General features: G+C 39.3%; 1 protein-coding gene and 1 long non-coding RNA gene across 3 annotated transcripts in view; one reads left to right on the top strand and one right to left on the bottom strand.

Moving 5' to 3' along the window:
- Positions 1 to 22,147, bottom strand: part of LOC145994638 (uncharacterized) — a 252,339-nt gene that overhangs the window by 20,280 nt on the left and 209,912 nt on the right. The gene's annotated exons all lie outside the window — the stretch shown is intronic.
- The window catches only part of LOC145994633 (major facilitator superfamily domain-containing protein 12-like), a 59,761-nt gene that overhangs the window by 16,593 nt on the left and 21,021 nt on the right, over positions 1 to 22,147 (top strand). The window contains exons 1-3 of one of the 2 annotated variants that reach the window (XM_083130721.1): positions 5,805 to 6,038; positions 15,372 to 15,852; positions 21,056 to 21,263. In XM_083130721.1, the coding sequence (XP_082986847.1) occupies positions 15,558 to 15,852; positions 21,056 to 21,263 (503 nt within the window). In that variant the 5' untranslated portion in view covers positions 5,805 to 6,038; positions 15,372 to 15,557. Of the gene's footprint in view, positions 1 to 5,804; positions 6,039 to 15,371; positions 15,853 to 21,055; positions 21,264 to 22,147 lie in introns of those variants that run through there. The other variant, XM_083130720.1, reaches the window with a different exon arrangement.

The following is a 22,147-nucleotide window of genomic DNA, read 5'->3' on the forward strand; positions in this document are numbered from 1 at the left end:
AGGTGCTTTCCATCTTGGGCTGCAAGTTGCTTCACCCTTCCGGCCAGAACTCAAGAAAGGCCCGACAGTTCTAATTGAAATTTGAAGGCTGCACGCATGACTGTCCCCTCTCAGCGGCTTTGATTTCTCAGGATCACTGACGAGAAAGAATTTCCTCTTATCACTGATTAAGTCCGAGCGAAAGGCCATCTTTCCAGGTGGTTGCCAGGTTAGAGTGCAAGTCGCAAACCTTAGGAGGTCCGCTCGAGGCTCGGTACGGTACATTGCTTTTTCATTGTTTTATATATATTGGGATGTTTCCTTTTTTCTTTCTTTTAAGTAGTAACACCACGCACAAACGTCAGAAAATAATCGAATCCCACTCCTCTCAAATGCGCAAACCAACGGAAAGAGATGCAGCAAAATTGTTTGTGTCATGTCATTCGAAGCTTCGTTGATGATGACATGTTGTTCTGTTGGTTTTTTTCAGTGACGTGCGGTGACGTCGACACTTGGGGTAGCAATGAGTGGCGTGCCCAACGGGTCATAATCCCCCCCCTTTTAGGGCCCGGTATTCCTGAAGGAAGAACGTCAAATACAGGAAAAATTGCAAAGTTAGGAATGACTACAAAAAATTGTACACATAACTTCCACCCACTTTCGAAAATCAAAAACGATTTGATTTGACTACTGAGCCAGAGATGCCGGGTTTGAATCTTGGCTTGGCAATGGGTGATCTTTGTGTGTCCCTTGCCCTTCATCAATTTTATCATATCGTCTTCGCGATTAGCCAAATATGGCGGAAAGCGAAGTAAAATAAACTAAATCAAACAATCAATCAATGAATGTTTTGATTTGATTCGCTTTTTTATACATTTGTTTAATCGCGAAGATGATGCGACAAAATTAATGACACCCATGTCCAGGTAGGGGTTCGAACCAGGAACTCCTGGTGTTGTAGCGCGTTGTGGTAACCACTCCCCCACGGTTGGTTGATTTGATGATTGATTTGACGTTTTAAGTCCAATTTATACACAGAAAGGCTAATCGGGACTAGACCTATAGTTTAATGTGGGATACGAACCACTATATGCCTCCATCGGGTACAGATCCGGTCGGCCGACAACAAACATGTGAGGAAGGCGCTAACCATTCGGATACGTGGGTATCGGTAAAGCAAACTGCATTTTTCCTGAGTAGTCATTTTCAGTTGAATTTTTGAAATACCATCTTTCGTTTTTTCAAAAATTTTGCATTGCTTGATTTCCATAATTTCCCCATCTCACGATCTCGTTACTGAAGGATCCGGACTCGAGCCCTGGCCTTTGCATGAGTGTTTATTTGCAACCACTCTTCACCCGTTTAATTTAATCAACGTTCATCGTCATGGCAGAAATTAGGAAAAGCAATGGAAGAGAGAAGAAAATACAAATAATTTCCTCCCAGTGCATCTGGAGGGCACTGTGAAATCAGGAGCCTAGAATTCTCTGTTTATGATTGTCCCTCACGACTTTCCAAGCTCTTAGCTACTTATTCCGATTAAATCTATACAGCTAGAAAAAGCGATGGCTAACAAAACACAACTTTAAACAAACCATTTTTCTACTTTCTTCAATGATATTCATTTGGCTTTTTGAGTTCTGGGATACATTTTTCATTTCTAATTTTCTCATTATCCACTGCAGGCAGAGTACAACACATAAGAACAAGAATGCACGCTCGTCACGAATCCCGGCCTGAATTGTTCTTTGCGAGGTCCCTTCATCAATTTCATTATATCATCACTCATCCTCATTTTCGCGATAACCAAATGTGACAGAAAAGCGAAGTAAAATAAACCAACAACAAGATTAGAACGAGCGTTCACTTTCCCAAATAAATAAATCCGTATTTATGATTGTTTAGCTTATCCATTTTTTTATTGAAGGCCAAGAGATTAGTATATTTTAATAAAACACTACTAAAACGAGAGCAAGAGAGAGTGTGAGCACATATTTGTTATTTAACCATTATATATTCCATATTTTAAAAAAAAGCATAAAATTTTGTCTGCACATATGACGTTCCAATTGCATAAATGATAAAAGCACATCCCATATTATACATACATATTGTACAATGTGTAAAAAGTAGTGTAAATACAGAAGACAGAAGTACTGCAGAAAAAAATCCCCTTAGTTCTTTAGAGGATTTCAAAGAAATCGAAGGGAAACCAATCCCCTATCTGTCCTATAGGAGATAGACTGGAGGACCTGAAAGCACGGGCTTTCAACCATTGCAGCGGGGGCGAGGGGGCAAGAGAGGTAGAGGCAGAAATCTTCCCTTTCCCTTCGAAAACCCGTTTCTACCTGGAACTGTGAGGCGGAGAAAGAGCGAGCTAGGCAGCTGAACGCACCGAGGGACGAGAAGCGCTTGAAAAAAGTGTTGCATATAAACTGTGGCTTCAACAAAACAATAAAAATTGTGATTTGAAAATAATTAGAGATTTGAGATTGATTGATCTATCTCTGCTAGACTAGCTACTCCTCAGTGCACGTCACTGGTTTTTTTAACCACTCTCGTGGCGCACTTGATACATGCATGTGTGTGTAGGAATAGTGATCATGTGGCTAACGTGGAAAATTCCCATTTTGCAGTTTTTGGAAAGTTGCTTTTGAAAAGTAACGACCTTGTGCTCTGCATAAAAGCTGCTCTGGGGTTTATCCAATCTCTAATAAATTGTGGCCAAAACCGTGAATATGTGGTGCAGTGAGCACGAGAAATTTTTATCTTTTAATTCTAGATATTGAAAAAATTCTGTGGACGCTTGTGTCTGTGGCATTCTCAAACCGGAAGGGCTTTGCCATTTCGCAATAAATATATATATTCGTTTCTCCAGATACAGCTTTCAACCTTGTGTAAAGCAAACTCTTTTAACAGAGAAAAACTTAGTATCGTAATCTTCCATCTGATTTTGGCCGGTCCCCGTGGCGGAGTGGTTAGCGCATCGCGCTCCGACGCCAGGGATCCCGGGTTCGAATCCCGGCCTGGGCATGGATATTTGTGAGTGTCCATTCATCAATTTCATCATATCATCACTTATCCCCATCTTCGTAAATTAGCCAAAAGTGACACAAAAAGCGAAGTAAAATAAAACAAATCAATCTTCCATCTCATATATTTTATATTGTCGCATGAACTTGCATAGCTATAGGGATCTTACCCGAGAAGGGAACGAGACGAGATCTTTCGAGACACGTCGAAACGAGAGTGTGCACAAACATACTTCTGTAAAATCGAGACAGTGCCTTGACTAATGTTTGAAAATTTGATGTGATATTTGAAAAAATATACCTATACCAAACAAGTGTTCTCGGCTTACCAGCCGATTTTACTTGGCTGGTAACTACGGTTACCAGATCGCTACAAGGGGAATGTAGGACATAATGTCCCAAAATGTAGGACTTTAAGTCAAAATGTAGGACAGAAAACATTCACAATACATAATACACATTTCCAGAAAATGTTAGAAGTAATTTAAAAATTACATTTTTCAGATTTGAAAAAAAATGAATCCTGAAATGTAAAATTTCCAAAATTGTATTTAATTCTACACAATATACTTCATAGTACTTGTTTTAACTGATACTTCTCAGAGAAACCAAGTTTTATTAAAGTTTCAGGGTTAGTAAAAATATATATATGAGACACTCAACAGTCAAACTCTGTGAAATTATACTGTACCCCAGTACCAAACTTTCTGCAGACATTTTGGAAAAAAAAATCTCTCATGACTTCGTTATGCTGCTGGTAATAAAAGTACTATTATGACCTGGAATGGGACACAAATATTCGGCAATTACCATAACTTGAAATGGTTCCAGAAGTTTCATGTAGGGTAGTTTTTAATTGAATAGTTTTGTTCTCTATAGTCCCCCCCCGTTGGAAGAAAAGCAAACATCTTGTTCCATCAGTATAAATCAGAAGGCAAGAAATTCCACTTAGACACTGAGCAGTGACAACATCAGAATGTGGCCCCAAAACTTTGTTCATTAATTGCTTCCGTTTTTGTTCTACCAGAAACTTTTATGTTCTTTTTGGGCAATGGCTGAATCAAAATAAATTACACTATTGAGTTTGGGAGCGCAGTCCATAGACTTGTAACTTGCATAATTTATCTTTGATCAATTGAAACACGTATTTCCCTAATATTATGTGACGCTAAAAATGTAGGACATTTATGATATTTTTCAAATTCCTCCCGGACGCCGGACATAAGGCTAAAATGTAGGACATGTCCGGGAAAAACCTGACGTCTCGTAACCCTACTAGTAACCCGAGAACACTTGTTCGAATCACGTCGCCAGGAAAGCTACAATTCCTATGTACCTAAACCAAATGTACTTTACTATCCGACTTCTTCAGACATTCGAAGCGGATATTTGCCTGATTATTTTTAGATAAAGTCATGGATTTTGTTTGTAATTACAAAATCAGTCCATTAGTGGGATTTTGCAACCCTGTGATGCGTGGTTACATGTTTTCAGGATATTTTTTTTCGTAGTATCAAAACGAGAGATCAATAGAAGACCAGCGGCGCCCAAACATTTTACATATGTAGGGGCAGTAAGCGTTTGGTGCTTGTTATAAGACCCTGGAGGTGGCCCGCGGGTCCTAGTTTAGGCTGCCCTGTTCTATACGCTGTGAAAGTTTGTGCGGTGACACTCGGTATGTGGTGGGGGCCCCGTGGCGGAGTGGTTAGCACATCGCGCTACGACGCGAGGGGTCCTGGGTTCGAATCCCGGCCTGTGCATGGATGTTCGTGAGTGTCCATTCATCAATTTCATCACTCATCCCCAAAAGTGCACAACAAGCGAAGTCAAATATAGCAAATCAGTCAATCAAAACTCGGCATATGTTGTTTATGCTATGTATTTCGAGGTTCGGCACAAGATCGAGACCTAGACCAGTACGAGACGAATGTTTATAAATCGAAATGAGATAGGTCTGGTGGATTCCATTCCTAACTGGAGGGTTGGAGATGAACAGAAATAGTGAAAAAGTTATAGAAAAAAAGGTAAAGTGCTCCCCTGTGCATAGCACTACGCCATGAAGGCGTATAGGGGGTGTGGGTGTAACGCCTTACACTTTCTTGATCCGGTCGTGAGTGGGGGTGATGTGATCAGCATCACGCCCCTGATGTTATTCGACGCTGGGTGGGCGCCGGGGCCGCTTCCATCATTAGAAAAGTTCCCGGATTTGAACCGGCCGGGGATCGAACCCGGGACCTTGAGCATGGTAGTCAGACGCGTTACCGACTGAGCCACCGCGGCCACCATGTTATAGAAGTTATAGAAGTAAGTGGAAAAACCATCTGGGCCCTCGAATTTGAACATGCACATTCTCATTTGCATGATTCTTATTTTGCGTCGTCGCTTTTTTTGTCTTGTCGGACAATCGTGACGATGATGATGAATGATCACATGAAATTAATGAAATGGCAGGACTCGAACCCGTAATCTACGGTGACGAAATCGTAAATCAACCAGCACTAAATCGAAAATAATCCGAATATTTATGATAATTCCGTTACAATGCCTTGTTTAAGAGAATTGTCATTAGTTCAGCGTATCGTAAAAGGCAAGCTTGTAAAAGAACATTAGAATCAGAAATTTCAAATTATAAATGAGCCATTTACAGGCTGTGGCGTTCAGGTATCGCCCGCCACACATGATTAATGCCACTGCGTGACTCAGTTCCGTATCGTTGCGACACATTCATGCCTATTGTTGTGTTATTCTCGCAAGATAAGAGAGCATTCGTACCAAGTGTTCGCGATGTTAGCAGGATTAAGACATTCCTCTTTGCTGAAGTTTCCAACCTTTACACGGTGAGCTGTACTTCGGGCCTCGTACATGGTCGTTCCATGTCTGGAAGGTACAAAACACTGGCGATGATTTCATGTCGGTGAACTGGGGTTCATAAGCAGTTCCGAGTCCATTCTGCGTCGAGCTGGTCGTCGGGAAGTTTGTACGTGCACATTTTGTGACAGCGAGTCTTTGTCACAACGTGCAGCCCGAGTAAGTATTTGGAAGGGTGTCACGGTCAACTGCAAATTTATTTGTAGGGATATATCGAAGTTAGAGTCCAGCGAATATGTGTAAAACTGTGCAGTTTAGTGATGAAAACGTGAAATTTCGTGTGCAGTTCCTTAAAAATACATTTTTAGGCATTGTAAACATGGGCGTCCGGAAGGGGGGGCCAAGGGCGGGCCATGGCCCCCCTGGAAAATGAAAGTTAACCAAAAATTATATATTTGTCACATATAATTTCATTTCAGCCACAATAATATGTGTTAATTATTGCATGAGTATGATAAATTCAAATTTAAGCAATGTTTTTTGAGGGAACAACACTATTATTGGGGAAAATGTACCTTGTTTGCCCCTCCCTGGAAAAGAGACCTTCCTTGCCCCTCCCTGGAAAAAATCCAGCGGACGTCCGTGATTGTAAATATTAAATACTCTGTTGGCCGGCAATGGCGCCCATTTTCAAAATGGCGGTCGATTTATTAGTGGATGTTTTGACACACGCGGTGTAAATTAACTTTTCGTTTGGTCTCCTTCGAAGATTTCTCTTTGTTAAGCCTGGTTTACATTGGTCGAGTAGACGGGAGAGTAGCTGGAGCGAGTAAGGTAAAGGTAAGGGGGGGGGGGGTTATGAATCCAACACATTTTCCAGTTCACAGGTCAAATTTCTTGTAATAAATTAGATAATTAATGTACTTGGATTTTACCCCAATGAACACAATCAATGTATTTGCTATGGATGCTTCATGTTTTTATTGCATCATATAAAAGCACCTGCTTGAATATTTCCAAATTATTAATGTTTTATATTTAATTGCTCAAATATAACTTATATATAAAAAAAATATGTACACTCAACATTGTAACAACATTAGAGAGATTAAGACTACTTGATGTCTTAAAGACAGTAATAAATAAGGTACCACAGTTCAACAAAATTCTGAAATTTAGGCATCGAGGTTTCTGTGCGAGTTCTGACAATATGTCGTCACAAGTAACTTTTATATTCCGGTGAATGTTCAGAGCAGCTAACCCATTTAATCTTTCTTCGCAAATGGTATTTCGAAGATAGGTCTTCAACCGCCTCAAAGTTGAGAATTATTTCTCATTTGATGTTGTTACCGGGATTGTACATAATATGCGCAAAAGTGTGTTTACCCAGGGAAATATTACTTCCCTGCACATATCAATTGCTTCAAGAGCATTTACTGGACGTGTTTGCATTGCTGCAAGATGACGATACCACAGTCTCATTTCAGTGGGAGCGTCGTCACCTTGTAATAAAGGTGTCCCGGGTTCGGTACCCGGTGGAGGCTCATAGTGGTTCGGATCTCACTTTAAACTTTAGGTCCAGTCCCGATTAGCCGTACTGTGCATAAAGTGGATTTAAAACATCAATTCAATCAACATTGTAGTTGTTGTGGAAATGATTTTGCTTGTGTACATTTTTGGCATTGTATTATTATATTATTGGTCAAAACATTTGTTTGACAGTTGACAAACAAATACGAACCCCTTCAGTAATTAACATTTTCTACTACAGTGTCATTAATATGTCATATTCATTTTCATATTAGGTCTATGGAGAGGAATTTTGTATGTTGTTAACGTTATGGAACTACGAAACCAACTGTTGAAGGTGCCACTCCCCCCCCCCCCTTCCCTTCCGAAGCCCAGTACCGCACCGCAGGATTTGTCACTGAGCCCGAAAAATCTTGCCAGACAGTGCTGGAAATGGAAATTCCAAGCCGAAAAGGGAGGGGATATTTGATCGATTTTGGAGATACAGTAGGTGGAGGATACTCAATATGCAAATTATTCTAATTGTGGTATGATTTGTGAAACTTTCTTCCTACCTCGACCACTGATGCGAGAAAAGATGCTTTCAGAAAATGAATTTATTACTGCACACACATATTACTTATTGTATTTGTTGCGTTTGTACAAGAGAAATATTCAGAAGATTTGTAAGGAATATTTACAGATCATAGGATGCCTACCTAGTCTATCCCGTGTCGTAATACAAATATTACAAGAAAATTCAATAAACTGAAGGCTGGAAATTGGTTGAGAAAAAAATATCTAATTTGCTAATTTGTAAAGAGCACAAGAGTAAATCGTATAATATTTTGGCATATTAATTGTTTTTATTTTGTTTATGAAACTGACTGGGCCAGTTGGGCTATATATCGCATCCCTCACCCCTCCCTTCCTCCCGGCATGCTATTGTACAAAACATCGCTTGCCTCCTTCATAAAACCATGCTTCGCTACTGCCTGCAACAATTATTATTATTATTATAATTATTGATATTTTGAAATAAATATGCATCCAGCTGCGATATAAGATTTTGACTTACTTTGCCTACTAATTGTAGTGATTCAAATCTCACAGAACTTTGCTCTGCTGGCATAAATGGTATAAGAAGGGGAAAGAAAGAAAAGGGATGTTAGCAGCACTGTCTTAACAGGAAAGGGAGGGTCATTCTCCTAAGAGAGTCATCGTGGGTCAAAGAAAGGAGAGGAGGGATTCCTTCATTTCGCATTCCCAGGGTTACGGCTCTTTTCTTGACCATACTGAGAAGGAAATTCTCCTTCCCTTTCAGTGACTAGAAATGAATGAATGCCAGTGCATTGCTGTAACTCAACTCCATTATTATCAAAAGTAATTGAAGAAGCAAATACATTTCTCATTGCCAAATGTAAACATTTTACAATATTAGCGATTTGGTACTCAAACACATTTATGAAATAAAATTTATTTTTGCTTTGAATTTTTTTAAATGACGATACCAATGGGGGAAGGTTAACCCCCACCAACCCAACCCCCCCTGGGCACGCCACTGGCGACAGGGGTGGGCATGGGTGGCCAAGCACCCACCCAAAAATTCCTGTGCCCACCCGATTGCCCACCCAATCAAATTCAATAAGAACATATACTTGGGGATATATGCATGATTCAATTAATAAGTGTTTTCTGGTGTTCATAACATGTATTTTTAACTTGTGAATATTATCTATGCTAGAAATGTTCACACATTATCAACCCATAAAAAGCCAATTTTGTCATTAGAAAGTGAAAGTAAGAAAGAAAGTCATTAGAAAGAGCTATTGAAACAAAAACTGTGATCAAATGAACACTTCCATGATTAAAAGCAGCTAATGGGCTTAGGAGGCTCAAAATTATGCAGGGTATGATCAAGATTAGATCAGAATTTAGGCTGAACTTGAGGACTGCAGCTCCGGGCCTTAACTGGGAAAGAGTGCTTTGAAAAGTACCACATAATGAAAAAAAATTGGGTACTTCGGATGTGTGGTAAAAAATATAACAACAAACCACACCATGTAACTTAGCGAGAAGTTATAACTGAAACTGTGTAGAGGGGATCGGAGTGAGGTCTTGGTGCTGTAAGCTCTGGGCCTCCACATACGTATATATATCCCGACCTGGGTATGGTTAAAATAATCTCCAAATAAACAAATAAAAGTATCATCTTAGCGTTACTTCCTCCAGCAGCACAATAAATGATTTTGACTTTTTAATTATTATTAGAATAATTTAACCAAGGTGGCTTAAATGGAAAGGCCATGTGACACGAATGGCAGAGGAAAGAATAGTTTACAGGATTCTTGTTGAGAAACCTGATGGAGAGACCTGTAGGAAGGCCAAGACGAAGATGGATGGATAACGTTGAGATGGACCTAAAGGAAATCGGTAAGGATGGAAAAGATTGGATTGATCTTGCCCAGGATAGGGACAATAGAAAGCTTGTGTTGCTGCAGCCATAAACCTTTGGGTTTAAGTATGCTAGAGAGTATAGTATAGTTTTAATTAACTCTGTACTGAAATTCGAGAAGTGTCCCTTTTTTTATTTCATTACAATTTTTATATTCATATATCATATTCAAATATCAATATGGTATGTGGAATATCAACTTTATATTCGTTCTACTAATAAGAAGGAATCACAATAATCACTACAATACCGAAGTGAATACATTTTATTAAACCAGTTATGTATGGAAAGCTACAGAATTATTCAATTGCTAATAAGTGGCTTATCATCCTCTTTAGTAATCCTTGTTCCACACATAAATTTTGCCACTTGAATCAGCTGAAAATATCAACAGAAACTGTAGATGCAGCTGAAATTAAGAAGGAAAAGTTATGTCACGAAGTATCCAGAAGACAATTTTGTTAGTATGATTTTAAGTCCACTTTTAGGCTCAGATAGGGTAATCGGGACTAAACCTACAGTTTAACGTGTAGTCCGAACCAGTGTGCATTGTGCTTCCACCAGAGGAGGGGGGAGTCAAACACATGACCTCTTCATTATAATGCAATGGCGTTATGTCATTGGGGAAAAATATACAGAAAGAACTCGCACCAAACGTATCATTTTATCACCACAGAAGATGCGTCCATTTTTAGAGGGTGATTGACTGAGACAAATATTTGAGACTTTAGGAAAACAACGTCATTGTTCACGGAATTAGCTGCCTTGATCCACTAATAAAACGCTATGCGATTGAAATTTCCACCTCAACTTTCTAAGAGGTATGAACTAATGAAACTCTATTTTTGCAAGAGTAAGTTGTGGTTGATTTGTTTTATTTTTATTTTAAGTCATTTTTCTGCTAATTTTGATAATGACGACGATAAGGTTCAATGGTAATTAGATGAAAGTAATGAATGGGCGAAAACAAACCCATGCTGACACTCAAAATACAAACCCTCATAAATTATTACTTTGACAGTGGTTCCAGGTGATCATTGCCCTGCAAGAATAAAGTTTCCAGGGGCTGCACAGAATAGAGGTTGACATTCTAATGTGTTCGAAATGGTCACACCATACAACCCAAGTCATCTATGAAAAATAGATGAATTATTACTGGTACGATGATCAACTTTGATGAATTCCTTGTGTCCTAAATCATTTTGTTACCTCAAAAAATATGTTCATGTAACGTACGTGTATTGCTTCTCCCGCATTAGTAACATGACTGCTCAGAAAACGAATAGGAACTTAGCTAATAATCTCTTCAATTCTGAATAATTTTTTCAATTTTACTTGTTTATTACTTATGAACAGGAGTGATATTTTGTCAAAATGGCCTTTCGTTAGCCTAGTAATAATTCGTGGACAATGAACAAATAATTGGTTTTTTTGTGTGTATTAAATCATTCCTAATGAGACTTTCATTTTAATCCAAACATTCAGTGTCGGCAATTAGAAGGAGTGAGAAGTGGGGGGATGCAGTTCCCCCCACCACATTTTGCCGCTTTTTGCCCCCGAACTGTGGCCTCTTTATGCTAATACTTTTCTACCAAGAAAAAGTATATTGTCCTTGTCCCTCAAACGTTGGCACCCAATCACCACTACTACAAACATTCAGATAAATTTGTCAGTTGTACAAACCTTATAAGCTAAAAAAAGTGACCCCCAAGGAGTAAGAAAACTCTTTCAGTCAAGAACTCATACCATGAAAATACTATGTTCAGGAACATGCATTTAAATTACGAGAAACTTCACGATTTCTATCACTGTCGCCGAATACATTAAATCAAGTATGTGCCTTGTCTTTGCAACACAAGCCTAAACCTAATTCACATTTATTAACATGCATGAAAGAATGTGATTAGAATGTATGGCTGTGCATGGGTAAACACTTCCTTGAAATAATTGTGTCCATCAGAGACAACGCGGAAGGAAATGAAACAAGATGCGAGAATAAATTAGAAAAGAATAAAGAGGAAAACAAGAAAAGGAAAGTGAAAAGAAGTAAGAGGAAAATTGGGAGCGTAAGAGAGAGGGGGATGCATATGTCTTACATACACATATATACTATATATGGTCTTACATTTATACTGCCCACCCTAATCTATCAATATGGAGCTTCTGCCCACTCAGTCAAAAATTTTTGGCGCCGCCCCTGCTCCTCGTATAAACAAGTGGGGAGAGTACTGCAGCCAGTACTCACTGCAGCAAGTAGCTGTCCAAGCAGGACAGCTACTCGACCAAGTTGCTTCCTTCGCCATTGATTTTTCACTCACGCGTAAACTGGACAGACCACCCGGTCAATGTAAACACTTTCTGTGTTGTGGTTGAGTGTTTGCTTGTATTTTTTTAATCAACCATTGAATTTGTGTCGCTTATAGGAACAAATAAAATAAATTATGGGCGTATAAATTTACGTTTTACTTACAACTAAGAACGATTGGAAATAGGTTGGTTGATTTGTTGTTTTAAGTTCACTTTATGCACAGTAAGGCTAATCGGGACTGGACCTAAAGTTTAAAGTGGGATCCAAACCACTTGTGCCTCAATCGGGTATCAAACCTGGGACCCCTTGATTACAAGGAGAAGACACTACCACTGCGCGATCAGGGAGGCCCGATTGAAAATAGAAAAATAAAGGAAGTCAGTTTCCTTTCTAGACATGTCCTCGTTCATTATTGTTTTCATTTCTCAGAAAAAAGTGTTTAAACCGTTTCAGAGCTTTTTAAAAAATTGCCAACGACGTCAATGGATTCATTCTGTCAAAAGAGCACCAAACAGGTGCACCCACTATCCCACTTTGCTAGAGTCGAGTAGAACGTGTGTAAACAGCTACTCACCATAGAAGGGTAGAGTCAAGCAGACAGGCCAGTAACTCTCTCGTTTACTCGACCAATGTAAACCAGCCATTATAGAAGGTGTTAAAATGGAGCTACTGTGGAGCATGCTCACTCGATTGCTACCCCTTGAACATCCAGTTACGCTGACGGCACTATTTAATTTAACATGAAGCAGCTGCAGCACCAGGATTAATCATTTAGGATGCTGAGGAAGTGCAGAATGAAATTTAGTAGACATCTATGTTAATATGCTAATGATACTGAAGAATACTAATGACTTACTTCATTTTTTGCCTGATTTTAGCAGGACGATGACGTTTCGAAATTTGAAAAGAACAGCTTATACACATATAGGCTAATTGGGACTGGACCTATAGTTTAAAGTGGGGTCCGAACCACAATGTGCCTCCACTGGGTATCGAACCCGGGATCCCTTGATTACAAGGCACAACCAATTTAGGCACAAAATTCAGTTATTAATCAAATGCCAAATACATTGTGACAAAACTGCTGAGTGTTCAGTTTGTGTGCATAGGGTAGAAGAAAGAAATTGCTAATATGCAAACCTAAAGTTCTGCAATTTAAAAAAGAAAATAACACAATAAATACAAAATTATATAGTCACTTTCATGTAATTATCAATTCACTTTTTTTTGGACTGCTTCAGTTTTCTGAAAATGTTCTGTTGCTTTGTTATCCCTCTTTTCATGTGTTCGTTTTACATAATACATAGCCTACCTTTTGCCCAAATGCTACTTCTTAGATAAAATTCCTTGGACCGGACTCGAAACATTTACTAGAACAAATAGAATGAATTAACAAGGAAACTACCGTCACGATACAACTTGTGTTAAATAATTTCCCAAGAACGACCTGATGCGGTTCTACCCTTAGGTCACACGGTCACGTGCCCCTCCTTCCATTATGTATCCAAAAAGAACTACAATTATAACAATTTACAATTGTTTACAATGCTTGTATGTTGTATTTGTTGGCCGCAAGCAGTCTTCATCAGAGCTAAGATGGCTTTCGACAATACTTGGCAACATAGCAATCGTCACATTCTGGCTGCAGGCTTCCTGCCTCCCTCACTTCTTTAACATCACTCCTACATTCTGTGCTGAGGGATAAGTCGGGGGGGGGGGGGGTTATGGGTGTTTTCATTGCAAATGGTCACAATATCGCTGAGAGCCTACACTTGGGTGCTGTTTTTCGGTTTCCCACTAGATGGTGGCTGGGTCCATTTACCGTAGCTTACCAAACAAAAGAAAGGGAGGGAGCTTGAGAAGAAGGAAATAAGGAAGTTGTCGAGGTTCGATTTGCATTGAAAAAAATTATAAACTGGTGTTATTTAGTGAGTACTGACGATGATGAGTTACCGTTCACATGAAAATAAAGCGAAACGAATCAGGTGAGATATTGCAAAGTAAAATTTTAAATCACCAAGATTGTTGGCCAAATAATTAGGCCCACCAAGATCAGAGCTCTGCCTAAATCAAGTGTTCAAATATTAAGATAAAAACAGAACATACGACAGAAGATTTAATAAAAGATATATACAAAAAGTGGGAATGGATATGCGGGTGTCATGTAGGTAATTCCTTTTTTTTTTTTTTGTTTTTCATGTGTTTTATTCAACGGAAAAGACACATTGATTGAGAAATTTGCTACAGCCAAAAATAGGAGAATAAAACTAATAAAATAAGAAGGTAAACTTTTCTCTAAAGTATTACATATTTTTAATTTGATATGTATTAAATGCCACTGATATGACTTCCATTAGTTCTAAAGTATAACCTATATTTTGAATGTGCCCTGCCCCTTGCAGACCCCACGAACCGCCACCGCAACTGACATTTTTGTTCCAATGCGACTTGAAGAAAAGAGGAAGAACAAGAAGGGGACAAAAAACCATGTATGAACAGAGCAAAGGAAAACTAACCCTGAGCTATATATACATTTATCGAAAACAAACAGACTACTTGAAACACAAGAAGAAACAATTCTGAAGAAATATAGCCAAGGGCCGCTGATCTTTTTACACTGCTGACAGTACAGGAAAACAAATGCGGAATCTTTAGAGAGTAGAACCAATGCTTGCCTGTTGTAAATAATAACAGTAGTCTCACTTCAGTACCTAACATTCGGCCCTCAATATGACAACGACATGACATAATATGACACTGTAAGAATGAATGCTTTTGGTAGAATATAGGTTTTGGATAGGGGTCACGGAAGAAAATTAAGGGGTGCACATGGCACCACTTCGCACCCTGACATGAAGCGACAAACTTAATGTTTTTTTACACAGGAAAAAGTGTGCCACTGTTGCCAGTGGTGCAAACACAGGGGGGCTTTGCACCCCCAACTTTGGATGGGAATTGATTCTAGGGGGGACAAGCAATTACGGCAAAGGGCACCTGCAGGGTGCCCCCTCGATTTCAAATTTTATGCAAATCATAATACATTTCGTAAAATTTTCTTGCTCACTTTGCTTGCAATACCTGCTTTTCTTTTTGTTATCAAATTCAGAGCAGTAGCTAGTGGGTCGACCCTGGGTAATTTTGTAACTGTTAATGCAGCACTGGGCCAGCACTGCTGACCTTGCTGTACTAGAGTGATGTTAATGCATGCTTTATCTGTCAAAGTATTGTCTTATATGCTGATGGAATATTTAACAATATTTTTTTAATGCTTTTATTTCAGGACTTTTCATCATGAAAATGTTGTTAATCAGGTGAACCTGGACAATGATAACAGATAAATATTTCTATATAAGTGAATCAGGGATGAGAACTATGATGTGAATTACAAGATGTGAATACTGGGCTTGGATCTGTGACAACATTAAAACTTTAACTAAACACCATATAGTGTGAATATTGGTGCAAAATGGAAGGTGTTCAGCATGATGTTATCATTATAAGACAGTCTCTTCCACTACGTGTAAAATTTGCATATGGAGTGGGACATGTGTTAAATGATGTATGTGCATCCATGTGGTTTACATACCTTCTGGTATATTTCAATCTAGTCCTGAAGTTTGACAGCTTTCTCTCTGGGGTTCTGTTGTTAATTGGACAAGTAGCCGATGCAATTGCCACACCTTTTGTAGGCCTGGAATCTGATAAAGTGGATGACTTTTGGCTTTGCAGATATGGACGAAGGAAAAGTTGGCATTTAGTGGGTGAGTAAAAGTGTTCTGTACCATTGTAGCATGTGGGTCCCTGAAGTTAGTCATTGAAACAATTGATGTTATGTGTTTTGCTGTTGTTTTACTTTGAATGTTTCAGTGCACTATGTATGGCTCTGTCTATTGTAAGAGCAATCTTGGGTTTGTTATCTGGTGGGAGTATAATTTTTATATCTATGACAGGATTTGTAGGCATTGAAAACTTCCCAAAAAGACACAAAAGATGTGGAAAAAGTCACTAAAAATAAAAAAGGCATATAATAGGCATTCTCTTTCAACATTGTAAATAATGAAAGGCCTCAATAGGAATTGTAATTTCATAATATGTGCAGAGTATTTTATCTTTTATTTAGTGGCAAAAGTATTTATTCATTTTCTAAACAGAATTTTTTAAAAAAAATATGTGTTCTCACCTCACGCAATAGAAACATTTTATAGTGTTTATCAACAGTTGCTCTGCAGATATGGATGAATGGGGACATGGTGGGGAATTCACAAAGGAACTCTCATGCCCAGGTTGGGATTCCAACAAGGAATTTTCAGTATCGAAATTGTGGGGTAACTGTTCAGGGGTACCTATGGGGCAAAAAGTGTGGGTTTCCTCTCAAGGTACAGGAGGATGAACTTTTTTCTAGTTGCTACCTACTATGGACATTGAAGATGACGTCAAGAGGGCATTCACTCTTTATTGTTAGGCTTATTGAATGTTTATTGTTAAATTGTAGTCGAAAGGAAAGGAAGCACTTTCCTGTGCACAAAACAATTTTTGCAGCTGAAATATTATTTGTTGTTTGAACATTTTAGGCAGTTATAGGCACTAATAATTGCAAAAGGTACTGACAGTTGAAATAGGCAATTATAGGCAGCATAGAATATACTTATATTGATTATATTACCCTGAAACCTATTTCTGTACTGAAAGCATATGAATCTGATCACTAGGTATTTATGGCAATTTCCAAACTCAAGCAGCCGCTCTGAAGTTCTTAACATAAGGTTTAGAATTTTAATAAATCCGGGAACTTTTCTAACGTTGGAAGTGGCCCCGGCGCCCACCCAGCGTCGAATAACATGGGTACCTGGGGCAACCTGGGGGGTAAAGGCGGTCAGGGGCGTGATGCTGATCACATCACCCCCACTCACGACCGGATCAAGAAAGTGTGGGGCGTTACCCCCACACCCCCTATACGCCTTCATGGCGTGGTGCTAAGCACAGGGGAACACTTTACTTTACTTTATAGTTGCAATTATATGATTATTACAAGAACAAATGCAGAACTGTTCCAAGTGTTTAATCAGGGCAGCAATAAATCATACACAGTAGTGTAAGGTAATCTAGATATCTAATCAACTTGTGACATACGTTGTGTGTTACAAAATAATATGAGGGTCACTATTTATATTTTGAGCCTTGGCAACACTGATTGAAGTTAGGCGCGATTTGACGTTTGCACGGAATCATCTGGCTTTATTGACCATAACGTACTTCAAATGTTTTGTCAATAGCTTCATTTGTGTTGTTTATGTTGCCTTGGAGATTGCGCGACAACAATAAAATGGAATTAGCTCGTGAACATTTTCGTGTGATGATTTTTTACAATTTTCAACGTGGATTATCAAGACAAGAGTGCATCGATCAACTTACTTCCACATTTGGCGATGAACCCTCATTCTTTGCCACTGTGAAACGCTGGTATAACGAATTTAATCGTGGCCGCCATTCGCTCACCGACGAGATTCGCGAAGGTCGTCCAAAATCAGTTGTTGTTCAAGAAAACATTGATGCTGTGCAAAACCTAATACTGCAAGATCGTCATGTGACATACTGTGAGATTGAGGCAACCATAGGGATTAGTTCCACCAGCATATATAAAATATTACATGATCATTTAGCTGTGAGAAAGGTATGTTCTCGTTGGATCCCACACAATTTGACAATAACTCAAAAAGACGCTCGCGTCAATTGGTGCAAACAAATGCTCAATAAATACAATTGTGGTGCTTCAAAAGACGTATATAAGATTGTAACAGGTGACAAATCATGGATATATGCATATGAGCTGGAACGTAAACAGCAGTCGACTGTATGGGTGTTTCAAGATGAACCCAATCCAACAAAAGTTGTTCGCGCTCGAAGCACATCGAAACAAATGGTCGCCTGTTTTTTCGGGAAAACTGGTCATGTGGCAAGTGTGCCTTTAGAGGAACGTAGAACGGTCAACTCTGAATGGTACACAACAATTTGTTTGCCAGAGGTCTTCGGTCAAATACGGAAAACAAACAAATGCCGTCGGATCATTCTTCATCAAGACAATGCCAGCTGTCACACATCTCGTCTAACAACCGACTTTATGAACAGTCAAAAAATCGAATTGATGGGTCATCCGCCATACAGTCCTGATTTGGCACCCAATGACTTCTTCTTGTTCCCGAATGTCAAGAATAAATTGCGTGGACAACGAAATCGTCGGCGGAAGATGCCGTTGATGCGTTCAAAAACCATATTATGGAGGTGTCTCACGAAGATTGGAAAAACTGCTTTGACAAATGGTTCGAACGAATGCAAAAGTGTATTGACCATAAAGGAGAATACTTCAAAAAACAATAAAGCAGTTTTCAATGCCAAATTCTTGTTTTTTCATTTTTAGGCTCAAAATTTAAATAGTGACCCTCGTACACTGTTAATAGTATATATTGATTACAACAGATTCATGTTTTACATATTTTCAAAATTTGCTTTAAGTTTTGCGTGAACTGTTTTTTTTCTCAATAAAATGCAATTCAGATAAAAAGTTTTTAGTAGTGACAGGTTTTTTTATCTGGAGTCTGGAGAATGTGATAAAAGTAACTTTTAACCCGCGAGTAAAGAAGGTTGCACTCACTTTTGTCTTCAAATGATTGTACTTCGAGCTTCATGCAAGTGTGAAAGCCAAGCTCTCATCTACCTTCCTTTCCGAGTATCCTCTTCAATATGATACCACAATCCTAAATATGAGTCATCGCCATCTTTGTTTCAGTTGTGTCGGAGATCTGAGAAGAAAGGAGCATGGTGCTCACCCGCTTGCCTGATAAAGAGTTACAGTAGATTTTATTTGCTTTTTAAATAAAGTAAGTGAAGCATTAAAATGTGTATTATTAATAAACAAAATGTACATACAGGGTGCTCGTAAATTCCCCTTACAAACTCCTAGGGCTAGTAGAGGGGATTGAGTAGACAATATGTGGAGTAGGAACCCATGTCCGGAAACGTACCGTTTACGTGCTACAACCATGACAATGTGTCAGATGTGCCTATGTTGGTATGCAACCGGGTAGGCAATACATGATGTCAGAAGATAACCTGATGGCATGTGACGTCTACCCTGCAGCGTAATCCTGCCTGGAGCCCCATTCACGTGCCTGTGCGTCTCCGATGAACATGGTTAAGTACATGTTTGCAGAATACACGGACATGATCCTTGTGTATGGCACAGTGGAAGGGGATGAAAGAGCAGCTTGTCGGCTGTATCAAGAGCATTATCCACAACGTGTGACTCCATCGCATACCCTTTTTGCCAGCATTACGCAATGGCTCCGAGAACGAGGTACCTTCATGGCCGACAGGAAGGATTGTGTTGCATGCCTGATTTCAAAGAGGCTGTACTGCACCACGTTGAACAGGGCCCGTCAACAAATACGCGAACAATTGCACGTGGAATGGGTGTTTCTCGCAGCATCTTGTGGAAGGTTCTGCATGAGCAACAACTACATCCTTACCACCACCAAAGGGTACAGGCTTTGAGACCAGCCAATTTTGTACCACGTGTTAACTTCTGCACGTAGTTTCTGCACCGCTGCATCGACGAGCCCCAGTTTCCACGTTGAGTTCTGTTCACAAATGAATGTAAATTCACTAGGGAGTGTGTTCTCAATTCTCGAAACAGCCATGTCTGGGCAGATGAAAACCCTCATGTGACGCATGTCCGGGGATTCCAACACAGATTTGCTACCAATGTGTAGGCAGGTATTCTGGACGGTCATGTGATTGGGCCGTACCTTCTTCCAGCCAGGCTAACGGATGCTGCGTACTTGATCTTCCTACAGGAAGTATTGGCTCTGTTCTTGGATGCTGTGCCATTGAACGTCCGTCAGGAACTGTGGTTTCAGCACGATGGCACACTGCCTCACTTTACACGTGACGTTCGGAGACATCTTAACCGAAGATTCAGGCAAAGATGGATAGGCCGAGGTGGTCCAACTGCGTGGCCCCCACAATCGCTGGATTTAATGCCATTGGACTATTTCTTGTGGGGTCGTATGAAGAGTATGGTGTATGAGACTCCTGTAGAGACATAGGATGAACTGCTGGCACGAGTTATGGTCGCTGCACAAGAGATTGACGGGACACTAGGTGTGATGGAGCGAGTGTACCGGAACATGATTCGTCAGTACAATGTGTGCAACGATGTTGGTGGTCGTCACATCGAGCCACTGTTGTAGTTGAGCAGTGCCATATGCGAAACATCCAGTGCAGAAGACAGAAACAAATTGTTGCGTTCCACTGTCGACACAGGTGCTATTGTGATCAATGTATAGTACGTTTCTTTTTTGTTCCCTTGGCATTGTTACCAAATAAATTTGTTTGTATTATGGACTTAATCACACGTCATTCACTTCTGTACCTTACGTAACACCTCATTTGACATGGTTGTAATAAATGATTACACTTTAGGTCATCAGGTGATCTTCTGACGTCATGTACTGCCTACCCGGTTGCATACCAACACAGGTACATCCAACACATTTTCATGGTTGTAGCACGTAAACAGTGTTTCCAGACATGGGTTCCTATTCCAAATATTGTCTACTCAGTCTAGGAGTCTACTAGCCCTAGGAGTTTGTAAGGGGAATTTCCGAACACCCTGTATATTGCATAAACTTCCTGATCTGAGTCAAATTTGCAAAGTCATTATATATACGAAATGAGTCAAATTTGCAAACAAAGTCATTATAAATACGAAAATCCATGGGGTGAGCATGCCATGCTCACCTGCGAGTAACAGCGTGACAGATCCGACCGTGAGTATCGTTGGGTTAAAGATGCTAAATTTATTTAGTTATTGTGAAAGTATACTGAAAGTACTCTTTAATCAGATTCCCAGTTGAATTGCAGAATACAATGAAAAAGTTATTCAAGCCCTTTTTGTGCATTTTACAGGTACAGTCTGTGTGTTGGTAAGCTTCCCATTTATTTTCATGCCATGTCTTCATTGTGAGGGCAGCCATCAGTGGGCAAGACTTATCTACTATGCAGTTTTAGTGGTGATCTTCCAGTTTGGATGGGCGTCTGGTCAGATTTCCCATTTGTCTCTAATCCCAGACCTTACGTACGATGACAATGTGAGAACAGAACTTACAGCTATTCGGTAAGAAAGAAGGTGGAAATGTTCATAGATTGTACGCTTTTCAAATTAGGAGGGAATTAACTAGTGTGTGTGTTACCTTACTATTTGGCACACACAAGAGATGTACTATGTAGAAATTTGAGCACAAAATGCAGGTAAAACACAGGTGAAACAGTGAAAATTAGATGAACTTGGTAGTTCAGTTAGTGGAGCAATGGTACAGACTGTCAGATACGCGAGTTAGAGTTTTGTCAAACCTGCATTGATTGCTGAAATTTCTACATAGTGTGTGTGTGTGTCCTTTGTTGAGCATGTTTTTTTTAAAAAATTTCTTTCGAAAATGTTCATTGTTTCTTAATTGCTTTGCTGATTTGTTAAGTTCGTAAGTTTTGTAACATAACTGATCTCATTAACTGGACCTTTACATATGTATCATTTCATCATTCTTTCACTAGTTAGTACCAGGGACGTCTTTTGAAATGATTCGAATGCAAGACCTCCCTACGTCCCTGTGTGAATCTCTTCCTTTTGTGTGCCAGTTTGCTGGTTAGCCTTGGATGAAAGAAGGGGATGTTACTATTGAGGCTGTGCATTAATAATTCATGCCATGACACGTAATCTGTTATTTCTCTTGTAGTCTATGGTTGTTACAAGCATAAAACACAGTTTTTTTTTGTTGTGGCGTTACAGGAGAACATATGCTACCTTTATCAGACATTTATTTTTAGTTTGATTAAAGATACAGTTATAACAATGGATACAAATCTTTAAAAAAGAATCAGTTATACAATGGATCTTGTCAATGTTACATTGTTGGAATGTAGCAACTTAACTGTGTCTGTTTTATTATTATATAAGATGAAATTTCTTTATCACATTTTAAAAAAATGATAAATCCCAAATAT

Source organism: Lepisma saccharinum, chromosome 11 (assembly GCF_977018435.1).
Source record: "Lepisma saccharinum chromosome 11, izLepSacc3.1, whole genome shotgun sequence".
Lineage (NCBI taxonomy): Eukaryota > Metazoa > Arthropoda > Insecta > Zygentoma > Lepismatidae > Lepisma > Lepisma saccharinum.